The sequence below is a fragment of the Microcebus murinus genome, chromosome 6 (genome assembly GCF_040939455.1).
Source record: "Microcebus murinus isolate Inina chromosome 6, M.murinus_Inina_mat1.0, whole genome shotgun sequence".
Classification (NCBI taxonomy): domain Eukaryota; kingdom Metazoa; phylum Chordata; class Mammalia; order Primates; family Cheirogaleidae; genus Microcebus; species Microcebus murinus.
In genome coordinates this window covers 73,760,035-73,787,607 of record NC_134109.1, presented here as the reverse complement: position 1 = coordinate 73,787,607, position 27,573 = coordinate 73,760,035, and the positions used below count along the sequence as shown (strand labels likewise).

General features: G+C 40.7%; 1 protein-coding gene across 5 annotated transcripts in view; it reads left to right on the top strand.

Annotated features, from left to right (window-relative positions):
* RYR3 (ryanodine receptor 3) overlaps positions 1 to 27,573 on the top strand; it is a 505,145-nt gene that overhangs the window by 245,232 nt on the left and 232,340 nt on the right. For all 5 annotated transcript variants that reach the window (XM_076004231.1, XM_076004228.1, XM_076004227.1 and 2 more), the window contains 5 exons: positions 133 to 228; positions 1,667 to 1,785; positions 7,890 to 8,023; positions 9,330 to 9,571; positions 23,816 to 24,008. In XM_076004231.1, the coding sequence (XP_075860346.1) occupies positions 133 to 228; positions 1,667 to 1,785; positions 7,890 to 8,023; positions 9,330 to 9,571; positions 23,816 to 24,008 (784 nt within the window). The remainder of the gene's footprint in view (positions 1 to 132; positions 229 to 1,666; positions 1,786 to 7,889; positions 8,024 to 9,329; positions 9,572 to 23,815; positions 24,009 to 27,573) is intronic.

Sequence of the window (27,573 nt, the reverse complement as noted above, 5' to 3'; positions counted from 1 at the left end):
GCTAGGCAGGATAAGATTGTCGTGCAGTTTCTTTTCATTGCTAAGCAGGTGAAGCGCTCAACAGCTTTCCAAGTTCTTGTGCCCATCATTATGCCCTTGACCCTACGTGATCAAATGCCTCCTTGTTTGCAGCTGCTCTCATTCGCGGAAACAGAAACAACTGCGCTCAATTCTCCAATAACCTTGATTGGCTAATCAGTAAATTGGACAGACTAGAATCTTCCTCAGGTAAGAATTGACAAACTATTAGTAGAGAAAATGCACTTTTTTTTTTCTTTCTGTAAAACAAAAAAAGAAAGTTGAATCTTTTCCACTGGATTGCAAGCAAGTCTCACATAATTAAGAAAAAAAAAAAGAAAAGAGAGAACAAATGAATGAAAGTCCTTAGGCTTCCTGGCACCCATACAACTTTATTTAGTAACTCTAGCCCAGACTTCAACACTTCCTCCTTTTTTGTCTAATTTTTTACTTTATGCCTTCATCTTCACTCCCTGGGTCCTTTAATCACCCCACCCAGCAATCCTAGCCTCCTTCTAACTCCCACTGTACTAGTACTCTCTGGTTTTCTAAAGCTTCTTTCCTTGTCCTACTTTGGTTAAAACCAGGATTGAAGGATGACTGTGGAATAAGAGGGAAAATGATTATCCTCACTCACCTCCCTCCCCCCAAAATCACCCTTCACATCTATAGCCCTTTGTGATGACTCACAGATAATTTAAGCCAAGAGTATGGTCATCATTGACAAGTGACCGCGCCACGAAGCTCAGCAGTTTGCTTTCTCCGAGATGAGTGAACATGGCAGGTGTAGGCCTCTCTTGGGGAAGCTGAAGGGGTTTGATGCTTTTCTTGTAGTCTAGAGGTGGCAGGTGCTTTAACAGACTGGCCAAGGGAGGGTCCCCCAAGGACCATCCACCTATGCTCCTGTCTTCCTAAGCCTCTCTTGTCTTCAGTTCCTCCTCTTGTGGACTAGATTACATTTCAGGATAGTTTATGAAAACCTTGATTAAAAAACAGACTCAAAAGAAATTTTCTTAATAAAACCAATGAAGCTATTGGCTAACTACTTCCTTTGAATTTTCATCATGGTGTTACCCTTGCACTTAATGTAGAAAACTATCCAGTGTGCCAAGAAAAAGGGGACAAAGCCAAATATACTTTATTTTGTGGTCTTATGGCTTGTTTGATGCACTACTGCACCTAAAATAAAAATAATTTGTGGGGTAGTTTCTAGAAAGATTCTTAGTTGGGAAAAACTCGGAATATTTTCTAAGTTACTTAAGAGACCTTTAGAATTTATAGTAAACTGACCAACTCCTTTTATATCCACTTTTAAATGAAGTATTGTTTGGTTTGCCCAAACTAAAAATTTCATTTTACAGATGCTTCTGTATATTTTGACATACTAAGATTGTGACTTTGTCCAGGAAAAGGAAGACAGGGTTAGTGCCGAATCGAACTCGCCTCTCAATTACAGACAGTTGGCCCCCAGGGGCTTCTGGAGTCTATCAGAGATGAATGCATCTTTCTTCTGGCTGGCAATATTTAATAGATTCAAAGAACTGATTATGTTTGTCCCCTCAGGGTGGTCTGTTCACTCTCAGGTTTCTAAATTATGGTATTCTGTAGGCTACATAATGTCCGAATGATTTTTGTGGCGTTCATATAGGTATCTTGGAAGTTTTGCACTGCATCTTGATTGAAAGCCCAGAAGCCTTAAATCTGATAGCAGAGGGCCACATCAAGTCCATCATCTCCCTGTTGGATAAGCATGGGCGAAATCACAAGGTGAGTTTGTAAAGAAGAGCCCAAACAGTGATTGACTTTGCCTGGCTTTCCCTCTCTTCAGCACTTCCAAAAACTATTGTGTGTTACTGACAGCGCGTTGAGTGTAATGTCTGTCTTGACTTTGATAAAAAGCCTTGGGAAACTGGCAGAAGACCTTCCTTGCCTCCGAGCACCCTCCATGCTGGATAGACACAGTGGATCTTGGATGGTCTCTTTGGGTTTCCACCAGCTCCCCAAGGCCCACTCATCCTCATTAGCTTTTAGCACCAGCTCCTTGTGGGGCACTCGGTAGGCCCTGCACAAGGCTAGCTGCACAGGACTGGCTCTCCCACCCTACGGTCTAGGAGCTGAGTAGTGAAATAGCTAATTCCAAGCTATGCCGAGAAGATATGCAGAAAGCAGATCAAAAATAGTGTCAAAAGTCCTGGCAACATGGTTTGTTATTAAACAAAATCAGATTTACCTTGAGTCAAACCAAATGAAGTAATTGAGTCTCTGCATTAGTAAGCAAGAGAACTGAAGCTGTTGGTCTCTTCTCAAAACAGCTGTATGACTTTGGGTCTCAGTTATTTCATCTGTAAAATGAAGACAATGCCACCTCACTAAGGTGATATGCTATATCCATTTTTTGAGATCTCCTATAGTTCTAACACCTCTATTTTTATGAAGTTATATGTCTAAGATGTAATGATCTATGGGGAAAGTCTGTTAAAATATGGTGAGTTTTATCCTGATGCTTCAACATCTGCACCCTACCTGGCGAGAAAGCTACTGTCCTGATGGACTAGGAAGCAGGTGAGATACTCGAAGGCCGAGGGGGGTGTATTTCAGAGCTGATGGCCTGACTGGACATGTGGGACCACAGCTGTGCTTCTGCAGAGTAGAGTGAACTCCACTTGATCACTGGCCCTTTCTGAGCACCATCATTTGAGGGGACTGCATATTTGAGACATCTCTCAGTCCAGGAGAACGAGCCTCAGGGCATCAACTGCGCAATGTGTGTCATCTTCAGGAAGCAGAAAAACCATGGTCCTCAGCACGTGTGACATTATTTGGCAAACAATAGAAAGAAAGATCATGGGGTCTATACTTACTTTCCCAAATGTGGTAAATCAAAAACAGGCATGAGGCTTCAGCTCCAGTCCAGCTTCTCCATGTTCCAACATGTTCCTTCCTGTCTGCAAAGTGCAATAAGAATAATTGATAAGCACTCAAGTAACACATGGGCCATGAGCTACATGCAGATGTCAGGACAGCTCTCTGACAGGAAAGCTGCTCTCATTTCATTACCCCAGAGGATTCTTTTTGATGATACCACACAATGCGCCTAATAACCAGCTTTGTTACGGCTTCTTTCTGCCAAAAGCCACAGAGCATTTAATGGATGACACTTGGTGGCAAGTCAATTCCTATTCTGCCCATTCCACAGAAAACTGAGGCCTAGTAAGCCAGAGTACTTCACTAGAAATCAACCCCTGATCTGATGTGCTAGCCAAGTGTACTAGCAGAGTAGCCTTTAATTTTCTAGAGCCAAGGCACTGTTAGAGAAATTATGGCAATTGTTGTGAAAGTTGAAGCAGTGTGATCTTGGTATGTAAGAGTCTCCTCAACGATGTCCCCTTTTTATCTTTTGATAGATTTTTGGGCACAGGCTAGTTGCCATGAATTCGGATCCTCCTTTAGACATTATTCAATTGAATAACTTTCATTTCCAAAGAGAAATCCAGGCTCATATCATCACCGACATATTTGTGGAAGTTTCACAAAGAACATGCTCAGTGTAGCCAGGCCTCCAAAGCAACATTTTATCTTTGCTTGGAGAATGCCAAGGAAATGTCTTCTCCAGGATGCTGTTTTCTCTAGTCCTACATTTTCAAGAGTCTCTGACCCATTCTTTTAGTTTTTTCTGATGCAAAATGCACAAAATTTTAGAGCCACACCAACAATAATGGTGATATCTGACGTTTATTTTGCTCTTAACAAATGCTAAGTACTGCTGCTCCCAATGTTCCTGTGCTTCTTCTTTAGCCCTCGTTATAACCCTATGAAGTAGTAGTATTTTGTATTTCTACCTGACAAAGGCATAAAGAAGGCCAGGGCATGGACTCTGAGATGTTAAACCATTTTCCGGGGGCCACACAACTAATTAATGACAGCCTAGAACCAAAAGATTAAATCTCTTCCCAGTGTTTCTCAAGCTGCAGTCTGTGAACATATTCTTCGGAGTCCAAATGTTCTGTGAGATATTTCATTTTGTGTTTCAATTTTTATGATTATGAAGGTGCTTTTTAGGGTCATGGCATTTTTCCTTTTGAAAGGGTTTTTTTTTTTTTTTTATATCTCGTGATCTGAGAAACCCCTTTCTGTACCATGCTACCTCTAACCAAATGCTTAGAATCGACATTATACGTTAATGGTGGTGATTATTTTACCTTCACTTCCTCGCTAAAATATTTACGTTGTTAGCTCTATCCCTTGCATGGAAATCATTGCCACTCATCTCAGCATGATGAAATTTGAAGTGAAAAAGTTACAGGGAAGGGACACAGTCTTTGGAGTGAAAAGGACAGGAGGAGGGTGCAGTGCCCACTTCCTATTTCCTGCATGCACTCTGCCCTTTGTCCTCCTGGTGACTTTGCTCTTATGTGTCATTCAGCACCTCCTCACTGCCCACTATTCCAGTACCCATCAAAATTCTTATCTGGTCAATTAAAAAATAAAAATACATTTCTATCTTCCCTACAAAACTTATTTCTAGTGCCACTCCCTCCATGAAACTTTTTCTGGTTCTAGTTGGAGTTGGTCCTCTACCCATATGACTCATTCTTTGTTTTAATGATCATTCCAATCTGCCTTTCATTACAGTTACTTTTACATATATATATTTCTCTTACCAACTGTTAAGTTCCTTCATGGTAGGAACCATCTTTGTAATCCCATAATGCCAAGCCCATATGTTATGTGTGGCAGGCATTTACACACGTTTGCTGAAGATTTAATAAATAAAAAGAATGAATGAGTAGAGCCCGGATCCATTCCTGTCTCACCTTGAATTGATGGAAGCTTACATATGTGTCCAGGCTTCATGTCATCCAACAGATACCTTATCAGTGGTAAGAAACACTGTGTTGGTAGCACTGATTTTATTGTTTCATTTAAAAAAAGAATTGCTGAGCATTAAGACAGTCACCCTATAATTTTTCTATGGAATGATCTTCCATTTATAAAAATAAAATGTGCCCTTTCTACTTGCCCCTAAAGCTACCTTACTTTAAACCTACTCAAGGTTGACACAGATAAATATTTTTTATTATCTTTTATGTTTCACAAGGACTTGGGGCCACCTCTGAAAAAAATATATGATAAAATAGTAATATCCTTGGTCTCCAGAAAGTATAAATCAAAATCAAAGGTGTAGCCTGGGTCGAGAAAGGATAGAGAATGCAAGTGAGCACACCATGAACTCCCACATAGTTGCCACAAAAACTCCATAAAATCTGAGTTTCCAGGCAGCCAAGGGAACACAGAAGCATTCCCAGCCACTCAGTTCTCATCCACAGGAAGAAGAAAATCTGTTCCTCAGGGGCTGCAAAGTACTCATTTCTCAAATATAGGACTTGATACAAAAGTCACAGAATAAGTATAGTTAGCATTTTTTTAATAAGACTGTTTTTACAGATGAAAGCTTATGACAAAATGCAACAGCCAAACAGTGTTTCCACGGGTATATAAAATGTATTTCTTATCTTCACAGTAGAATTCCCACATAAACCTGTGTTTGGCATAGAGTAGTGGAGATAAAAGCAAGATGAGATGCTCTTGAATGAAACATGATATCCGTGAAGAAAATGATTACAACCAGGAGCAAATGAGCTCCACCAAATGGGCCATTGACTAGGGAGACGTAACTCCTGTGACAACCCCGTATTCTCAGTGGCTTAGCACAGTGAAGATTTATTTTTGCTGATCTCACAGTCCAAGGGCAGTCAGCAGGAGGGCTCCATTCTGTGTGGTCATTCAGAAACACAAGTTCCTTTCAACAGGTGGTTTCACCATGCCCTGAGGGCTTCACATACTATAATGTGCTTATGAATCTCCCTGGATCATGTTAATACAAAGGCTCTGATTCAGTAAGTTGGGGGGGGGGAGAGTCTGAGCATCACACTTGGAGTAAGGGGACCCTTGGGCTTTGGAATCCTTTGTTGGATCTCTGCATCCAGCTAGTGAGAGAGAGCAAACGCGCGCATGTGTGCGCAGAGCACACCCTGCTTCCCATTGGCCAGAACTCGGTCACATACGTACCTGCAAGGAAGGCTGAGAAATGCAGCCTCTGTGTGTGCTCAGGGGCAGGGCACTGGGCCAGCCGAGTTTTCCAGAGGCCACTGAGATGCTCCCTCATCAGAAAGTACAGATGACCCCTAGGCACAACATACGCCACCCATGGTGGATTGGCCCTGTCTACACTCCGTTCTCTTTTAAAAAGAACCTATTTAAACTTTTTAGAATGGGAAGTTTGCCCCCTTCCCCAGTTTCGCCTGGAGAAATGCCTTAGAAAACAAAGCCTAAACAATGTCAACTGAGATTGTTTAAGAGGCATCATTTATTTATAGGTGATCATGGCTCTGCTAGGCTGTGTGCATCTTATGCGGCCTTTTCTCTGTTCACTCTTCCTACTGTATATGGATTAAGCTCTGCTTTCTCCCTGGTTGGGACAGCCAGTCTCCTGCAGCCGTCGCTTCACTGCAAAACAGATAAAAATATGTGATAGGCCCAATGAAAAGTATTTAATTTCCTGGCCATCTATGGCTCTTTTCTTAGAGTGAGAAATTATCCTCTGGATTTCAAGTTTCTACAGTTGATATCTTTCACAGCATGGTAATGGTAAGAGTCCCCCATAAAACTGCCTTTGGGATTCTTTTCTGCTTGTCTCATAAATGTGCTTTGTATTTATCTGGAATGAAATTGAAATTCAGGGAGTCAGGTAGAAAATTGGTGTGTGAGCCATCAACAACTTGAAGCCATCCAACCCCACTAAGCATTGAGTCTTTGGTGGCCACTTTGAAAGACTGAAATGAGGCTGCCGCATCACGGCTGCTGTTTATCGTCTGCTGTTTGCACATTCCTCCCTGTTTGGTAGAAGGGAGAAGCAGGGCCTGGCCCAGCGCAGTTTGTTCTGCTATGGTAGGAACACAAAATATGAATGAAAGAGGATGCAGTACGATTCGAGGGTGGAGGAGAAGAGAGGCCAGCATGCAGGAAGAGACCAGGGACTGTTCCTATTTCCCAGGCAGCTGGAAAATGAGGAGCAGAAGTAGCTGGATGATAGGTCTCTTAGATTCATTGACCACCTGGGCTCTTGAAAGTTTGCTGTTTTTCTAGATGGGAGGAGGAGAACAGGTGAAATATTTTGAATACTGATTTCTAGGAACTTAAGAGTGTCTTAATGAGTTTTGGTGATACCACAGTAAGAGACCCAAGAACAGGAATCTGCCCTGCCATTGTCCTGCCTACACAAGGTTCTCAAGCCTGCTACATGCAAGGACCTCAGCCAAATGAGAATCTAAATGTCTTTTCATTAAGAGTCACCGCAGTGGGCACCTATTAATGCTTAGTGCTGAGCACTGGATCTGGGCAGGAGCGTGCAGCTTCAATTTGAGACCTATGGACAGCCTTCTATCAATCTCCCCTGCATTGACAGGACACTAAGAGTGAGCACTGCCTGGATTTTGTGCCCTAAGCCTCTCTATACCCTAGACCTGTCCCTGGCTGGTATGTTAACCTAGATAGTCTGTCTTCAGAGCTCAGTCTTTTGCTCACTCGTAATAGAACAGTGCCCACAGGTGGCATGCTTAGTTTGGAGAGAGATAGTGCAAGACTTGGGTGTAGGGGCTAGAAGGAAGTCCAGCCTCATTTCCTCAAGAGGCAGTAGGCTCTAAAGTGTCACTCACTCCTGCCAGGTAAAGAAGGTGAGGCTTCTCTGGCTCTGAGCTGGTTCTCCTCACATCACCTAGCCCCCATCCTTCAGGACTCCTGTTTTCTTCCTGTGTCCTGCCCACTGTGCCCTCCTGGTGGCCCTAAGGTTTGGTGGGTGTGTCCTGCTGCAGGTTCTAGATGTCCTGTGCTCCTTATGCCTCTGCAATGGGGTTGCAGTGAGAGCCAACCAGAATCTGATCTGTGACAACTTGCTGCCCCGGAGAAACCTGCTCCTGCAAACACGACTGATTAACGATGTTACCAGGTAAGGCCACCACTGACATTCCAACACCAAGCATGGTTCCATCCATCTTATCTCCATGCATGAAAGAGGGATGATCTAAACTCCAAAGTTGCCCACTCATAGTTTCCATGGTGATGCAAGTACTTAAGATTAGGCGAATGTGCCCTTTTTATGCCGAGGGCCTTGTACTCTAGCTCCTTTAGCTGAATTTCTAAAACTCTTCTCTCGAAGTGGCTGAGGATAGAGTATATATACCACAGTAGGGCTAAAGAATTTGGCCTGAAGTGGCTTACTGTGTTTTATTTTAAACATTAATGTAATTCTAGTACCTTCTACATAATATATTCGTATTTATTTTGATATCCCAACTTTTTTTTCTAAAATCTTTTAATGGATGTCCCAAGTTGGTACTGTGGTTTCTTACATCCTTTGACACATGGCCATTTACCTGACTGCCATCTGTGAGGGTCTAGATAAAGAAAATGGGACCCCGCAGGACTGCTAGCATGCTGGCCCACACGTGGTCACGTGTGAGTCATGTGAACCCACCAGGCCTGAATGAGGCAGGCCTGGGTTCTTTAGTCGCTTTCCACCAAGGCCTACATGCTAATCCACAAAGTAAGAAAAGAAACTTCCCTCTGTAGCATAGAGTGGTCCACAGACCCAAGCCATCGCATAGACTGACTGACTTCATGGTGCCAACTTGGTTTTTCCTTACCTATCCCAAATAGAACACAGCCCCAGCCCCAAAACACTACATCTCTAAGAGTATGATTCCAAACATAAAGACTCTAAGTGGTTTGTCCCAAGCTTTTACACTTTGTGGATACATTAAAATCTCTTGTCCTTAACAAGGTTGCCTAGCAGTGACTTCTTAATGGTTTTGAGAGGCCATTGTTATTAATAATGCTTCAGTAACAAAGCAGCTGTTATAAAAGTGAGGTTGCTTAAACCAATTGACCAGAAGATGGGACTCGAGTAATTTCTTTCACTTACAGAAATAAAAGAAGGGTTTGTAATCGTAAAACTCGGTTAATGTTTTCGGCGTCATTGCCCATGGTTGGCACTCGATAAATGTAGGCTGCCTTGAATAGAGTATTAAAAGAGACATACTTTATATTTTACTATGGAGTTAGTGTTGTTCTGACATTTTTCACTAAGAACTTGACCAAGTATTGAAGCTTTTTCTACTTTCAAACAATAGGAAAAACATGACATTGTTCTTGCCCTAGGTTTAACTAAGCCAGAGCCTCTTATGGTCTGGTTCAGCTTGCTTTCTCAGTACTTAAGGGTCTGTAGATGTTACTTATCCTATGTTTAATTGCAGTATTCGGCCAAACATCTTCCTGGGAGTTGCTGAAGGCTCAGCCCAGTACAAGAAGTGGTACTTTGAGCTGATTATCGACCAAGTGGACCCCTTCCTAACAGCAGAGCCCACACATCTGCGGGTGGGCTGGGCCTCTTCCTCGGGCTATGCCCCGTACCCAGGAGGTGGAGAAGGATGGGGAGGCAATGGTGTTGGTGATGACCTGTACTCCTATGGCTTTGATGGACTTCACCTTTGGTCAGGTGAGTATCTTGCCAAAGTGTTGGCCCCTAACCTCTCCCTGGAAATGACTGAGTCTCAAATTGTACAAGCTGAAATTGTCACTTTTGGTTGAAATGATACAGACTCAAGAGTCTCAACTAATTAGATGGTTGGGTGGAAAGAATATCAGATTTAAATAAGATTCATTTTTTTGTACCATTATTCTGATAGTTCCTAGCCTTATTGTTTCATGAAGATCACTTAAATTTTCTCAAGTTCAGTGTTTATATGTGCACCTTATTGTATGGGAGTGTTAGGATTGTAGGAGCAGACAGGGAAGGAGAGATTCAGCATTTATTCACTGGGCAGTGAGCTACATACTTTTTGTACATTTTTCTCTCATTTTACTCTCATTTTCTCCTTGCAATGACCCCTTAAGGTAGAAAATGTTGACCTCATGTTACAAATGTGAAAACTAAGTCACAAAGATGGTTAAGTAGTTTATTCAAAGTCACACCGGGAAGGATCGAAGGATCCAGATCTGACTACAAGTCCATAATCTCATCAACACAACCTGCTGCTTCATGAATACGATTTACAAAATGTCTGGATCAGTGCCTGATACACAGTAGGTGTTAAACTCTTGAAAAGAATTCAAGGCTTCCTTTTTCCTAGATAAACACTGATGCTTTTCAAGCATAACCATCGTGCATGTTTGTGGAGGAATGGGTCGTCATCTTGGGTGAAAAATACAAGACTAACTTTCACCCAGAACAAGAGCCCCATGTCTTCTGTCTGTCGTCCAAAGTATGTGTTCCCTGTATCTTTGGGAAAACTGCAATCAGAGACGTTGTGTCCCTTGTAGAAACCCCTTACATGAGCATCGTGCTGCATGCCTCTTACATAAGGAACCATGGCACACATTCTTCCTCAAATCCAGTACAAGGGGAAAGTTTGCCTCTACAAGATGGACCTCTATATTTTCTTTTGTAACTTGGAACTACATAATCCATCAAATTTTCCTCCTTTCCTTAGCTTTCTGGATAAAACCTAATTGCCTGGTGTCGATGATCAAGTCAGCCCAGGTACTGATACCATGCTTCTTGCAATTAGTCTTTACTTTCAATTGGTCAATACAGGGATTTTTTTGTTATTATTTGTGCTGTCGTACATTCAGTTTAAACCTTTTGAAAACTTTTAGGAAGGTTGTAAACTTGTTTATTTGTTTACTTATTTATCCTGTGTCATTCTCACGGGGGAAGAATGAGAAAGCCTCTGTCCACATTCTTTGTGTCCCATGGTGCAGACAAAAGCAGCAGCAAAATCGCAAAGCGATGGGTTAAAGTGACGTGAAAGTCATCTTGTTGTTCGCTCATCTTCCCAACTTAAGCTTTTCTAATTCTTCATGGAAGATGCATCTTCCCTTCTTTGCTCTCAGGGTCTCATTGTGGAACCACTGAGTTTGGCTCTACAGCAGTGGCCTCTAGCTCAAGTTACCAGCAGATGTCATAAGGTTCTCAGAAAGCTGTCTCCAGGAGGAGTGATTTGGGAAGAAAGAATCATTAGGCTCACACACACTTGCAAGTCCTGAGTTTGGTAGGATTAAGTCAGTGCAGGATCCCTTGTCAGCCTTTTGGCTAAGACTAAGTGTAAATCTGTGAGGGAGTGACCAGGATTGACTTGAGAAAATCCTTTCCACACTCCCTGCTAATTGCCGCCCATCTCCTGCCATCTCACTACCACAACCTGGGGGTGTTCTCTGGAGCCCAGGCTATCCCTGAAGACGGCTCTGCATGGAGATTGCCTAAGGAAATGTGAAGCACACCTGGACCTGTGGATGACACAACCTGGGCCCTTGTTTCAAAGATAAACTTACCTTTCTCAAAGGAAAAAATTTACTGAGTCTTTTCCAGACTTAACGGCACTACGTGGGGTACGTACTATATCCCTGGATCCCTCTGTGGACGTTTTAGGAAGGAGTACTCAGTGAGTCAGGAGACAGAGAAACCCACTCATGGTGCATCCAGAGCTGCTGTCTGTGCATTCTCAGACCTAAACCATCATTCCAGGAGGCTACACTGCCCCATCTTCCCCCTTATCCCTCTTGTCCTGTCTCCTTTGAAGACAAGCACACCGGATGTTCCAGGCCCACACCAGTCATCACTAGCAGTGGCTCTTGAGATTAGAGAAGGGCAAAGAGGGCTGTTGACTCAGCTTTTCAAAAGCTGATTGTGGCTCTCTGAACATTACCCATGCTTGGTGATACAATGTCATGTAGGCACATTCAAGGGACTTTATCCGTCCATCTCCAGCATGTGATAAGCTGTGGAGAAACCAGTGTCTGCCAGACTTACAGTTTTCATTCTCACTAAAACCCTAAGTTTACTTGCGTCTTGCCATCACTCTGACTTTCCCAACTAGTACACAGGACCATACATCTTCCAGAAGGCACTGTAGGTGTTAATAAATATGTCAGTGTGTGCTTTAGCTGAAAAAATAAGGTTTCTGCTAATGACTCCCTCCAGGACAGCAGTGAATTTGTGAATTCTGGACTTTCTGATAAAAGGGTAATGTCTGATGAAGAAATGAAGTGGAGATGGCACTCCAACTTATCATAGGAGGGAATGGTGAGTAGTTAGGGAGAGAGATTGAAAAGTGGTCATGACAATTCTCCTCTTTTTTGTTGAGATTTAGATGCCAAGGTCCATTAACCTTAAAGTTATCTGTGTGCATGAATTAATATTGAACTTGTCTTTAACATACTTATTAAAGTACAATAGATTTTTCTGTAGTGGGAAAGAATTACAGTGCCCCTAACACTTGGTCAATGGAAAGAGTCAAGAAAAAACAGTGTGGCTTTGGACTTATGCCTGGACTTGAATCTTAACTCTGCCACTTGGTGGTTTTTTTTGACACTGGACAAGTTACTTAACCTCTCAGAGACTCATTTTCCTAAGATAAAATGAAGATAATAGAAGGCTTTTATGAAATATAAATAAGAAATAGAAAATCTTTGACATGCATTAGACACACACAGTAGATACGATTTCCCTTCCCTTATTGTCTGTGAAGTCCACCGTAGTCTAAAAGACCAAATTCAGAGTTCTGAGTACTTTGTTCAAGACCATGAGAGTAGCCTCATGAGAGCTACCCCAGTAGCATCTAAGGGGATAAAGAATCCATGCTAAATGAAAAAGAAGTTTCAAAGTGGCATGAAAGTATGAATGAGCCTTTTCTCTCTGTCGGGGGAGGGCAGGCTTAATAGGACCTTTTAGCCATGGAAGCCCCTGAAGTCACTTTCAAGGCATCAGCTATGGAAACATGCCCTTCCTCAACCCTCCCTATGGAATCCTGGCTTTGCTCAGCCACTGTGATTTTGCTTTTGGAGGAGTGGCTCTTTTTTTGTGTGATGGCATCACTTTCCGTCCCCTGCCATGGCCTCCGCCCGGCCTTCAGGACAGCCGTTGGGAGTGAATTCAGCTCGGAGCAGCCCACAGTACGGCACTGGCTAGGGGGCGGCTTCATATGAGGTCATCATACCTCCCCATCTCTTCAAGCACTTTTTCCTGCAGAATTGGAATATGCAGAGGAACTTACCTTGCCAAGAGATGAGTGATACAGATGTGAATGAATGGAGTAAAGTTGTATTTCTTGATTTGTTAAGACTTCAGACTCATCCAGATAATTTAGCTCTGCAGTCACATTTGCACGAGCGGACTTCATTTGTCTCCCTACGACGACGAGTCCCAGGGCATTGGTTTGTCTATGAGAAGACAGTCCACTGTGACTCCCCACCCCAGTGCCATGTGAAGAAGATTCGAGGAGTAGCTGTGGAATAGCAACGTTTCTAAGTCTTTGGCTCCCCTCTCCTTGCAAATGCCTGGGTACCTGTGTTCGTATTATGATGCCAAACTCTGCAGTGCCTGGACCTGTGGAAATGCCAAGCCTCACGTTTCCAGTTGCCTAGGTTACTCATTAGACCAGACTACATCCCGCAGTAATATATCTTAGGTTAATTTGAAGGCATGCAGTGTATGATTAAGTGGCCTTTTCTTTTTTAATCTTAAAATGCTGTGTTTAGAATGGCCTTTCCAAGTTTCCTGGGCCCTTCAGATAGGCCTGAGCCTCTAAATCAAGATATCTTTATTCTTTTTCAGTGGCAACAACCACCAGCCTCTCTCTCTCTGGATGGTCTCCAGGGTTGCTCTGAGTTCCTAATATCTTTTTTTTTTTTTTTTTAAATTTCTTTTTTTATTTTGGCATATTATGGGGTAACAGATTTTAAGGTTTCAATAAATGCCCATTTCCCCCCTCCCCCCAAAAGTCTGAGTCTCCATCATGACCATCCCCCAGATGGTGCACATCTCACTCATTATGTATGTATATACCCACCCCCCTTCCCCCTCCCCCCTCCCACCTGCCCAATACCCTATTACTGTAGTACCTATGTGTCCACTTAGGTGCTACTCAGTTAATACCAGTTTTCTGGAGAATATATCTGGTGCTTGTTTTTCCATTCTTGGGATACTTCACTTAGTAGTATGGGTTCCAGCTCTAACCAGGAAAATATAAGATGTGCTATATCACCATTGTTTCTTAGAGCTGAATAGTACTCCATGGTATACATATACCACATTTTATTAATCCATTCTTGGATTGATGGGCACTTGGGCTGTTTCCACAGCCTTGCAATTATGAATTGTGCTGCTATAAACATTCGAGTGCAGGTGTCTTTTTTGTAGAGTGTCACTGGATCATTTGGGTAGATGCCCAGCAATGGGATTGCTGGATCAAATGGTAGATTCACTTGTATCGCTTTAAGGTATCTCCATATTGCTTTCCACAGAGGTTGAACTAGTTTGCAGTCCCACCAGCAGTGTAGGAGTGTTCCTCTCTCTCTGCAACCACGCCAGCATTTATTGTTTGGAGACTTTTTGATAAAGGCCATTCTCACTGGGGTTAAGTGATATCTCATTGTGGCTTTGATTTGCATTTCCCTGATGATTAGAGATGTTGAGCATTTCTTCATATGTTTGTTGGCCATTCTTCTGTCTTCTTTAGAAAAATTTCTGTTCAAGTCTTTTGCCCACTTTTTAATGGGGTTATTTGATTTTTTCTTCCTAATTTTCGTGAGTTCTAAGTATATTCTAGTTATCAGTCCCTTATCGGATGCATAGGATGCAAAAATTTTCTCCCATTCTGTAGGTTGTCTGTTTACTTTCATGACTATTTCTTTGGCTGTGCAGAAGCTTTGTAGTTTGATCATGTCCCATTTATTTATTTTTGTTGCTGCTGTGATTGCCTTTGGGGACTTCTTCATAAACTCTTTGCCCAGGCCGATGTCTAGGAGAGTGTTTCCAACTTTTTCCTCTAGAGTTCTAATAGTTTCATATCTTAGGTTTAAGTCTGTTATCTAGCGTGAGTTGGTTTTTGTGAGAGGTGAAAGGTGTGGGTCCTGTTTTAGCCTTCTACAGGTGGCTATCCAGTTTTCCCAGCACCATTTATTGAAGAGAGATTCTTTTCCCCAGCATATGTTTTTGTCTGCTTTGTCAAAGATGAGATGGCTATATGAGGTTGGTTTTATATCAGGATTCTCACATCTGTTCCACTGGTCAATATTCCTGTTTTTGTGCCAATACCATATTGTTTTAATTACTACAGCTTTGTAGTATAGTTTGATATCTGGCATATTAATGCCTCCCATTTTGTTTTTGTTGCCTAGAATTGCTCTTGATATTCGGGGTCTTCTTTGGTTCCATACGAAGCGTAAAATTATTTTTTCTATATCTGTGAAGAATGCTGATGGGATTTTAATAGGTATTGCATTGAATCTGTAGATCAGTTTGGGTAGTATAGACATTTTGATGATATTGAGTCTGCCGATCCACGAGCATGGTATGGATTTCCATCTGTTTACATCCTCTGCTATTTCCTTCCTCAGTGTTTCATAGTTCTCCCTGTAGAGGTCTTTTACCTCTTTGGTTAAATATATTCCTAGGTACTTTAATTTCTTTATTGCTATTGTGAAGGGAATTGAGTCTTTGATTTGGTTCTCAATTAGATTGTTGTTGGCGTATATGAATGCCTCTGATTTCTGTGTATTGATTTTGTATCCTGAGACTTTACTAAATTCATTGATCAGTTCCAGGAGTTTCTTGGTTGAATCCTTGGGGTTTTCTAGATACAATATCATATCATCAACAAACAGTGAAAGTTTGATCTCTTCTGCCCCTATTTGGATACCTTTGATTCCATTTTCCTGTCTGATTGCTGTAGCCAAGACTTCCAGCACTATGTTGAACAGAAGTGGAGATAGTGGGCAGCCTTGTCTGGTTCCAGTTCTAAGTGGGAATGATTTCAATCTTTCCCCATTCAGTATGATGTTGGCTATGGGTCTGTCATATATGGCTTGTATCATTTTTAGGTATGTCCCTTCTATGCCTATTTTCTTAAGTGTTCGTATCATGAAAGGGTGTTGAATTTTGTCAAAAGCTTTTTCTGCATCTATTGAAAGAATCATGTGGTCTTTGTTTTTGCTTCTGTTTATGTGGTGAATTGCATTTATAGATTTACGTATGTTGAACCATCCCTGCATCCCTGGGATGAAGCCCACTTGGTCGTGGTGGATTATTTTTTTGATAAGTGTCTGGATTCGGTTAGCTAAGATTTTGTTGAAAATGTTTGCATCTATATTCATTAGGGATATTGGTCTGTAGTTTTCTTTTTTTGTTGCATCCTTTCCTGGTTTTGGTATCAGAGTAATATTCGTTTCATAAAAGGTGTCGGGGAGGTTTCCGTTCTTCTCCATGTTGTGGAATAGTTTCTGCAAGATAGGTACTAGTTCTTCTTTGTAAGTATGGTAAAATTCAGGTGTGAAGCCATCTGGACCAGGACTTTTCTTTTTAGGGAGATTTTTAATTGCTGTTTCTATTTCAGCTGTTGAGATTGGTCTGTTCAGGGAATCTATTTCTTCCTGGTTGAGCCTAGGGAGGCTGTGTGTTTCTAGAAATTTGTCCATTTCCTCCACATTTTCCAGTTTGTGTGCATAAAGATTTTTGTAGTATTCATAAATTGTATCTTGTATCTCTTTGGGATCAGTTGTGATATCTCCTTTTTTATTCCTGATGGAGCTTATTAGAGATTTCTCTTTTCTGCTTTTCGTTAGCTTAGCCAATGGTGTGTCAATTTTGTTTATTTTTTCAAAGAACCAACTTTTTGTTTTATTAATCTCCTGAATAGCTTCCCTGTTTTCAATTTCGTTTAGTTCTGATTTGATCTTGTTGATTTCACTTCTTCTGCTGGGTTTGGGGTTGGTCTGTTCTTCTTTTTCCAGCTCTTTGAGTCGTTTCATTAGATTGTCTATTTGTGATCTTCTTGTCTTTTGGTTATAGGCATTTATGGAGATAAACTTTCCTCTCAGAACTGCTTTAGCTGTGTCCCAGAGGAGTTGATAACTTGTCTCTCCATTGTCGTTTTCTTCATAGAAGTTTTTTATTTCTGTCTTGATTTCTTCATTTACGAAGTAATCATTTAGTAGGAGGTTGTTTAATTTCCACGTTTTTGTGTAGAAATGTGAGTTTCTGTTAGGGTTGATTTCTAGTTTTATTCCACTGTGATCTGAGAAGGTACATGGTATGATTTCTATTTTTTTAAATTTCTTGAGATTTTCTTTGTGTCCTAGGATATGGTCAATCTTAGAGAATGTCCCGTGAGCTGATGAGAAGAACGTATATTCAGTGGATTTTGGGTAGAATGTTCTGTAGATGTCTGTCAGACCCAATTGTTCTAGAGTTTTGTTTAAGTCCATTATTTCTTTATTAATTTTCTGTTTGGAGGATCTGTCTCGTGCCATCAGTGGGGTGTTGAAATCCCCGGCGATTATGGAGTTGCTATTAATCCATTTGCTTAGCTCCAGTAAGGTTTGCTTTATGAATCTGGGTGCACCTAAGTTGGGTGCATATATATTTAAAATTGTTATCTCTTCTTGTTGGACTGTGCCCTTCACCATTATATAATGACCCTCTTTGTCTTTTACTACTTTTGTTGGTTTAAAAACTAAATCGTCTGAAATTAGAACTGCCACACCAGCCTTCTTTTGGCTTCTATTTGCTTGGAATATTGATCTCCACCCTTTGATTTTTAGTCTATATGCATCCTTGCAGGTTAGATGTGTTTCCTGAAGACAGCATATACTTGGCCTGTATTTTCTTATCCATTCAGCCAGCCTATGTCTCTTGAGTGGAGAGTTTAAGCCATTCACATTTATTGAGAGAACTGATAGGTAAGGTAGATTACTGATCATTCTGTTGGGTTGGATGTTGTTGCTATGATTTCTGTCTTGAGCCATTGTAATATCTGGCCTTTAATATCTTTGGGTTTTGGTTGTTTTTATATTCGGGGGTTATTTTTATGATGTTCCGTGCATAACGCTGTTTTAAGTACTTCTTGTAGGGCTGGTCTTGTCTTGGTGAATTCTCTGAGCCTTTGCTTGTCTGAGAATGTTTTTATTTCTCCTTCATATACGAAGCTTAGTTTTGCAGGAAATAATATTCTAGGCTGGGCATTGTTTTGTTTCAAAAGAGTGAGAATGGGGCCCCAGTCTCTCCTTGCTTGTAAAGTCTCATTAGAGAAGTCTGATGTTATTCAAATTGGCTTTCCCGTGTATGTTACTTGCTGCTTTTGTCTTACAGCTCTTAGAAGGGCCTCTTTAGTTGATACTTTGGTCAGTCTGATGACTGCATGTCGTGACGTCTTCCTGTTTGCGTTGAATCTCCCAGGGGTCCTCTGAGCTTCTTGAACTTGTATATCAAGATTTTGAGCAAGGCCTGGGAAATTTTCCTCTATTATATCTTCAAACAGCTTGTCCAACCCTTGAGTGTTGTCTTCTTCCCCTTCCTGTAACCCTATGACCCTCACATTAGGTTTCTTCACATAATCCCACAGCTCTTGTAGGCTTTGCTCTTTTCTCTTGTTTCTCTGCTCTATTTCTGTGACTGATTTATTTAATTGGAGGGTGTTATCTTCAAGCTCTGAGATTCTTTCTTCTGCTTCATCTACCCTGTTCTTGAGACTTTCCACTGTATTTTGTAGTTCCTTGAATTGATTCTTCATTTCCAGGAGTTCGGTTACACTTTTCTTCAATGTGTCTATTTCTTTTCTCATATCCTGGAGACTTTTTGTGGTTTCTTGGTGTTGGTTGTTGAGTTGTTGTTGCAGCTGGGTGAGTGTTCTTATGTTCCACATACGAAATTCCTCTTCTGTCATATTGGTTGCCTGATTTTGGTCGGTGTCCGTTTCTAGGGGGCTGGTGTTCCTCTTTGGGGGTGTGTTTTCCGTTTGGTTCTTCATATTTCCTGAGTTCTTTCGCTGATTTCTTCCCATGTTGATCAGTTGTTGTTTCTTTCCTTAGGTTATTGTTTGGGTATTCACACACCCTGTTTAGTTTCTGAGGCGTTAGGTGGTGCCCTTGCCGCTGGTCTCCGGGCTGCTCCGGTGGTCTCAGCCTCCAGTTCTCCGTAGCCTCCTCCCATGGAGTCTCCCGGGGTCTCAGGTACCCCTCCTTCCGGCCCTTGTCCGCTGTATGCTCGTCTTCTTGCTTCTTTCCTCTAGTTTCTGCTAGAATCGGTCTTTTCTGCAGAGACCCTCTGTCTGGCGGTGTTATTCGTCCCCCTAATATCTTAAAAAGCAATTTAGGCTGCTCTTGGACACACTCTCTGAAAAAAAACTTTGCTTTTTCGTTCTATAGCATCACATTTCTGTTGGTGGTTCAAAAGGGTCAAATACATGAAACGTATTTGAAAGTATACATTTTTAGTGCTATCAATAAAGACAGTAAATTTTAAATCACTTTTTTTGGACTCAGCCCTCAATGCTCAAACTTGCCATATTTTTTTCTAATATTACAAAAGATATAATATTCCTGGGAAGATTTTTACTGTTAGCTTAGTAATTAAGACTTTGGAGTTATAAAAACAATGATGATAGCATTTGCTGTGAGTTACAATGTGTCAAGCACTCTTCTAATCACACTGTATGGAATAATTCATTCAAAACCCACAACATCCTATGAGGTAGAAATTATTATTCTCATTTGACAGATGAGGAAACTTCAGTCTGGAAAGGTTAGTTACTGGTCCAAAGTCACACAACTAGTAAGCAACAGTGCCAGGACTCAAGCCTAGGCAGTTTGGTTCTAGAAATTTCACTTAACCACTACACTACACTGCCTCTTGAATGGTACATAGGACATCATTCATTTGAATTATCAAAATCTTAGTAATAATGATGGTATCTTGCAAACAACTCTCTTTACAGCATCACAGTGGGCATCACTGTGCCCATTTTACAGATGGAGAAGCTGAGCCTCTAGTAAAATCACAGACCCAGGTTTATGTATCAGGTAAAGAGTTTAGGTTTGAACTCAGTCCTTTGTGACTTCAAGGCCCCTTCTACTCCCCTGTGCTACCTCATTAAAGATCATTTGGAAGGACCCATTTGAATGGGGGATACAGGACCCTTCCTACTCATTTGGAGCCTGGAAAGCCCACACGGGTAGAGATTGCTTTCTCCTAAATGGAAGCAGATTTACAAAGCAGAGTGTACAAAAACAGCCCCACAATTCTATCATTTTCTAATTTCAGACTCTTCACACTACTCACGTTTTAAAATGAGATATACTTCATCAGATCTCACACACACATCTTCACTTTTCACAACGTGCATATTATATGAAATGGGCTCTTTTGTTCAAATCGTCTTCCCATTACATTGCTCTAAGTGCTTCCTAAGTATATACTTCATATATGTATGAATTATCAACAGTTTCCCTTTAGTTTATCAACAGTTATCAACAGTTTCCCTTTAGTTTCTAGATATTAGTCCCGACTCTATGTTCTTTACTGTATGTGCTTGAAAAATAGGCTTAGCCTATGATTGCAATTTGCCTATTACTGATCTTAGCAAGTGTTCCAAAGGAAACTACTTCTTGGAGCCCAGTCTCTTAGAACAGGGGAGGTAAAAGGCAGAGTCATTTACCACAAGGGCATAATTGCTCTTCTTGGTGGTGGTTTTCAATGGAGAGAGCGACCCAGACAGGAAAGATTCTCCCAGCCATCATTCCTCTGGAAGGAGCTTGGCAGCTATGATGTATTAAAGGCTAAATAAAGTGCAACACTCAGCTTGTGATGGCATCAGAGCACTGCTGTAGATGAGGAGCATCCCCTATGAAAGCTGGTCTTTGTCTTTGGTGGCCAAGGCCCAGGCCAGCGTGGAAGCTAACTTGAGAACTGAGAGAGAAGACACTGGTGTCACAACTCAACACTGGCAGTTTTGCACTAGTTTATACAATCTTCAGAAAGATAATGAGCCTTATGATTGTATTTTTATCCAGCAAAATATCTGAATACTTTTAAAGGTAATTGTCTAATGTAGCATCTCATTATTTCCTAGTGTCCCCAAAGTCACCGAATCTGTTAGAATTTGTTCAAATGACTACAGTGATATTCTCCAGAAGTTAAACTAATACAGACATTTTATGCAGGAAAGATTGTTTTTAATGGGAAAATAAATCCTAAGTGAGACTATTATAGCAAGCTGTGCTGAGTTTTAATATCACAGATTCCTCTCATTACAGACGTGAGCAGAAGGAAGAAAAGGTCCTGGGACCTGAGAGATCTAAACTCCGTACAGTGATCTAGGCATACTAAGCTCCTCAAATGGAGAAATTTTGCAGCTGTCAAACCTACACACTCTGCAGCTTTGGCTGAGTTATGTTGTGTTTTTAAATAGTTTTGACTATAGGTCCTGCAATGAGGAACTTGTTCCTCTTTCTCAGTGGTAAAGCAAGGCATTAATATTAAAGTCATGAAAACAGAGACTCAGGCCACCCCAGACTAATTTGCCAACGTGATCTGAGGACATTGTGTACAGCGCACTCTTGCCAGGCGGGTGGTCTGAGCGCAACGCTCCTGCCCAGCTTTACTGCGCCCCCCCACCCCCACATCTCCCTCATCAGATCCTGCCTGCCAGCCTCGCCCAACTCTAGTCATTCTGCAAAAGTGCCATACTCTCCTTTTGCTCTTTCTTCTCTCTCTCATCTAATGAGCCTTCCATTCTCCAGGTCTCAACTTGTCCCGTGCTCCCAGGCAGACTTGGCATCTTCCTCTATCTCTAGAAGGCAACGTCTGCACACCTTCATTCCAACGTTTATCATCCTGTATTGTATTAATAATTTTTATTTGAATGTCCATTTCCTGCCAGACTATGGACTTTTTAAGGGCAGGAGCTGGGCCTTCTGTCTTTGATCCTCAGCCCAGGCATAGCATCTGGCCCAGAGGAGAACCTCAGTAAGATTTGTGGAAAGGAGGGAGGGAATGCAATCTGACTTCATCAATCACCCAAAATAATTAGAGGGTGCTACCTAATTTATTAAAGAATGTCTAATAGTTTCACTATGTTAAAATCCACCACTTAGTTTAGAATCTATTACAGGTTGTGTATCACTTATCCAAAATCCTTGGGAGCAAAAGTGTTTTGGATTTCAGATTTTTTCAGATTCGGGAATATTTGTTTATGTGTAATGAGATATCTTGGGGATGGGACCCAGGTCTAAACACAAAGTTCATTATATTTCATATACACCTTATACACATAGCCTGAAGATACTTTTATACAATATTTTTACCAATTTTGTGTATGAAACAAAATTTGAACTGTGACCCATCACGTGGAATTTGTCACTTGTGGCATCATGTCAACGCTCAAAAAGTTTTGTATTTTGCAGCATTTTAGATTTTAGATTTTCAGATTAGGGTTGCCCAACCTGTACTAGAATAGCAGTAATCACTAAAAACATTAAATAGTTCTAAACTGAGATTAGGAATATTATGTAGCAAAGATACATATACAAAATTTGTGAATAATTCACATATCCATCAGGAGGGGGCTTTTAAAAATTACCTTTTCATAACATATGATGAAGCCATTAAAATCAAGTTTCTAATATATTACTTTATAATAAAATGTTTTTGATATGATTAGTAGAAAAAACAAGATGCAAAACCTACAATATCTTAGTTTGGATAAAAAGTGTGTGACTGAGAGCATGCTTTGGAATTTTTTTTAATACTTTTCTGTATAAATGATGAACATTTATAATGAACATATGTTGTATAATCAAGAAACAGCTGGGCATGGTGGCTCATACCTATAATCCTAGCACTTTGGGAAGCCGAGGTGGAAGATCCCCTAAGGACAGGAGTGGGAGAACAGTCTGGGCAACATAGATCTCATCTCTACACATTCTTTTTTAAATTAGCCAGACATAGTGATATGCGCCTATAGTCCCAGCTACTCAGGATACTGAGCCAGAAGGATCACTTGAGCCCAGGAGTTCAAGGTTACAGTGAGCTATGATCATGCCACTGCACTCCAGCCTGAGTGACAGAGTAAGACCTCTAAAAAAAATAAGACATCTTTTTATCTTTTACCTGAAACCTTATTTTAATATCTATTAATAACTTCTGCCCCCTTGTTGCTCTCTTCCCAGTAGAAATGTAACCCTGGTAGGGGGAAAGGTGGGATGGTTATGGTTATTTACTTGTAGAATTTCCAGAATAGGAGGATATGAAGTAGAAAAGCAGAGAAGTGAATTTCTCAGCACTTTAACTCAGGAAATGAGAAACTATCTTATGAAAGAGATGTTAAAAAAGTTTTAATCAGCAATACAGAGTATAACTGACAATACATTTCCCTATTTATCTGAAGTAATAAAGTTATTTAAAACAAATCAGCAAACTATGCTACACAGCCTAATGACTCCATGGCCTCGCCAGTCTTCACTTTGATGGCTCCTGTTGACAGTGCTGGGATAGCCTTAGCACTTTGAGAAATTAGAAGACAACAGGGGCAGCTATGGCTCAACACCCCTATGTCAGAGGACCTATACCTAGCAAAAGCAGTCTTTTTATTTCTTCAGACATCAGACCAGCACCCATTGATTGAGCAGGTTGAGTTCTTGTTAGTCCTCCTTAGCAGTTTGAGAATTTCCTCTGGGATGCATCTCATCTCAGGCATGGTGTCTGCCTGCTTGCCAGTGTAGGAAGTCATTTCTCAATGCTTATCTCACACAAGGAGAGCAAAGTTGCATTTCAAATGCAATAGCCCATCCAGACCTCCTGTGTGCCCATCACACCTGCCCACCTGCGCTGGTGGCCTCTGAGCCTCACCTCCAGCCTAGTAAGTGCCTCCAGGGTCCCAAAGCCTTCTTCCTGTTCCTTCCTCACCAGGACGGATACCCAGAGCTGTGGCCTCCATCAACCAGCACCTCCTGAAATCGGATGACGTGGTCAGCTGCTGCCTTGACCTCGGAGTGCCCAGCATCTCTTTCCGCATCAACGGGCAGCCCGTGCAGGGGATGTTTGAGAACTTCAACACAGACGGGCTCTTCTTCCCGGTGATGAGCTTTTCAGCAGGTGTCAAGTAAGTAATGGCTGTGATTTCATGGAGGGTGTCCATTGCCCCACCACACCACCCCCACGGTGAGCCAGGGAACCAGCAGTCACTTCAGGGCTTCAGCATCATGAGCCAAACTCCTCTAAGGCAGTGATGGTGCAAGGATGAGAGCCAGTCAGTCATTGGCTCCAACTCCACTTGCTGAACCTCCTGACAGGGGGTATATTATCTTCCCAGATAAACAGTTAAATTAACAAGATAAATTCTATATAGAAATTAATAATTATAAAAGTATCACCTGCTCATCGTAAGAAACTTGAAAGACATAGTTACAAATACTATAATAAAAATCACCTGTTAATCCAACATTTAGCTATAATCCATTAATATTTTGGTATGTGTTTCTTTTAAGTCTTTTTCCTACAAATATATCTGTATTTTTCAATTGGAATCACACTGAGCTTGAAGTTTTATGTCTTAATTATTTATCATTCAATAGTAAGTAATGAGCCTTTTCCTAAGTCATTAAGTATCCTCTAAATGATTGTTATGGCTACATAATATCTCTGTATTTGGCTGTCTCATAATATAGTCATTATTTTGTTGTTATATTTTCATGCCAATTCCATTTTCATTGCTGTAAACAAAATTACTACAAACAGCCTTGAACATAACTCTTTTTCTGCATTTCTATTTTGTTCCTCCTAGAAGTAGGTCAAAATGTCTGAATGCTTTAAAGTTTAAGTTTTTTTTTTTTATTTTGTTCATTTTTTTTTATTTCGGCATATTATGGGGGTACAGATTTTAAGGTTTCAATAAATGCCCATTTCCCCACTTCCCCCCAAAAGTCTGAGTCTCCATCATGACCATCCCCCAGATGGTGGACATCTCACTCATTATGTATGTATATACCCGTCCCCCTCCCCCCTCCCACCTGCCCAATACCCTATTACTGTAGTACCTATGTGTCCACTTAGGTGCTACTCAGTTAATACCAATTTGCTGGAGAATATATCTGGTGCTTGTTTTTCCATTCTTGGGATACTTCACTTAATAGTATGGGTTCCAGCTCTAACCAGGAAAATATAAGATGTGCTATATCACCATTGTTTCTTAGAGCTGAATAGTACTCCATGGTATACATATACCACATTTTATTAATCCATTCTTGGATTGATGGGCACTTGGGCTGTTTCCACAGCCTTGCAATTATGAATTGTGCTGCTATAAACATTCGAGTGCAGGTGTCTTTTTTGTAGAGTGTCATTGGATCATTTGGGTAGATGCCCAGCAATGGGATTGCTGGATCAAATGGTAGATTCACTTGTATCGCAAATTGATGTTCAGGAAGATCATATGAACAGTTCAGAATTCCTTATCAACAATTTCAAACTCTAAGAAGCTCTGAAAGCTATAGATCTGTTCATAACTCATTTTGCAATAAAATCTAATCTGAACTTTTTGTGGCAAAACTATCATCAACAGAAATGAGGGTATTTTTAGTCTTTCATTTATTCTTATGAATATATGCTTAATTGAGGAAATACTAATGTGTTTGATTATGGTGTACTGCCCCTCACCTAGCTTAAGGCTCTACTTAATATATGCTAGGTGAGTCTTCTTTCTTTTTCAAACGCTAAAGAATTATGAAGACTGAAGCACATCTCCAAAGCTTTCAGATCAAGGATTTGGGCCTGTAGTATAATTTAAAGCAACATATGGGAATGTCCAACTGATTGGATCCTCACTAACTTTTGCTGCTATTATTTTTGATCATTGCTAATTTAATAAAACCATATCTTAGAGTTTATTTCTTTGATTACCAGTGTGGTAAAGCATTTTTTTGCTTATTATTCTTATATGTATTTTCAACCCAATAATTTTGCTATTTTTGTGTTCTCAGCCTTTCTAACATTCATTTTATGGACAATTTTTTAAAATAAGTCTATTAAACTTTTTCTTACTGGTTTGAAACATTTCTTCCACTTTGTGACTTACCGTTTTACACTTAGTCTTTTTCCTGTTTTTGTTTTGGTTTTTTGGATTTTTTTGCTTTTCCTTTTTATAAAAGTAACATAAGTCAAAGAAAATACCAAGAACTCATAATAATGCTACCCGGAGATAATCATATTACCTTTTATATACATATTTAGGTATTTTTTACATTAAATTGGGCTGTCTGGAATACCTACAGTGTATAAAAAATTTAAATAAATTTTTTAAATAGACTAGGCTTGTCCTATGCATGCTGCTTTTCTATATACTGTTGCTAACTGTTATGTTCATTGCTGTGCACATCTTTCCTTGCACCAATTGGATGCTGTTTTAATTATTTTAGCCTTATACATTTTAATGTTGTAAGGCAAGACCTCACAATAACCCTTCTTTCCTAAAAATTTTCTTAGCCAATCTCCATCCCTGTGTCTTAAAGAGATCACAGTCTATTGAGCAGGAGACTGGAGTCAACACAGTTAGAATCATAGTAGTGTCCATGGAAGCTATTGGAAAGGGCCATGGACGGAGGAGAATTGTGAAGAGTAGGAGCTTTTATCTGGGACCACAAATAAACCATCTCAGGGCTCCAAGTTCAAGTGATGGGATTTTCAGAATGAAACTACTGTAGGAGGCCTCAGCACCTCATGTAGACTGATAAACCAAGACATCTTCATATATTTTCCAAAGAAGGATGAAAATTTGGTTCTGTTTCAATTAAATAAACTATTTGGAATAAAAAATTATCCTTTGGAAATGATATTCAGCCTTTGGAATTTGAGACAGATATGGGTATATGTTTGCATATATACACGTGCATATTTACATGGATATAATATATTGAAATGGGCATAACATATTGAAATTAAGCATTGATATTATCTGAGATTCTTGCAACAAATAGAGAGCCACTATAACAAAGCTTTGCTAGGGTTGAAAATCTGCTCATCACAGATTCAAACCAGGGAACCTTCAGCCCCAGACACTAGATTCTAAGAGTTGAGAACTCTTTACCTGTGTTTCTCTGTGCTGAGGATATTTCATCCAAATTCTCTTTTTAAATGTGGTCTCACATATTGATATCTTCCTTGCTACCCCTAAGGAGCCTGTAGTAAACAAGGAGTGTTACTGAAAGACAGAGGCACTAAAAGCACAGAGAATGTTGATTGGAGCAAAGACCCTCTGGGAGGAGGGAGAGGACCCTTTTGCACTAGGGAAACACAGTGTAAGCCCCATGGCACCTTTTCCCCACCCCAGTCCCCAAGAATAGAGAGAATAAGTAGAAATCCAAATACAATATAACAGCATTAGCAGCATCCACCCTTTGACTTGTACCTTCTCTGGAGAAATGAGGTCACTCTGAGCAGTCAGTTCCCAGGACTGTATTTGCCTGGGTGGTTGGTGGCCTTGGTCACCCATCATTAGTGCCCTTTCCATTTTTATTTGTTTAGACCAGGGATCCTCAAATGTCTTAAACAGGGGGTCAGTTCACTGTCCCTCAGACCGTTGGAGGGCCAGACTATATTAAAAAAAAAACTATGAACAAATTCCTATGCACACTGCACATATCTTATTTTGAAGTAAAAAAACAAATGGGCAA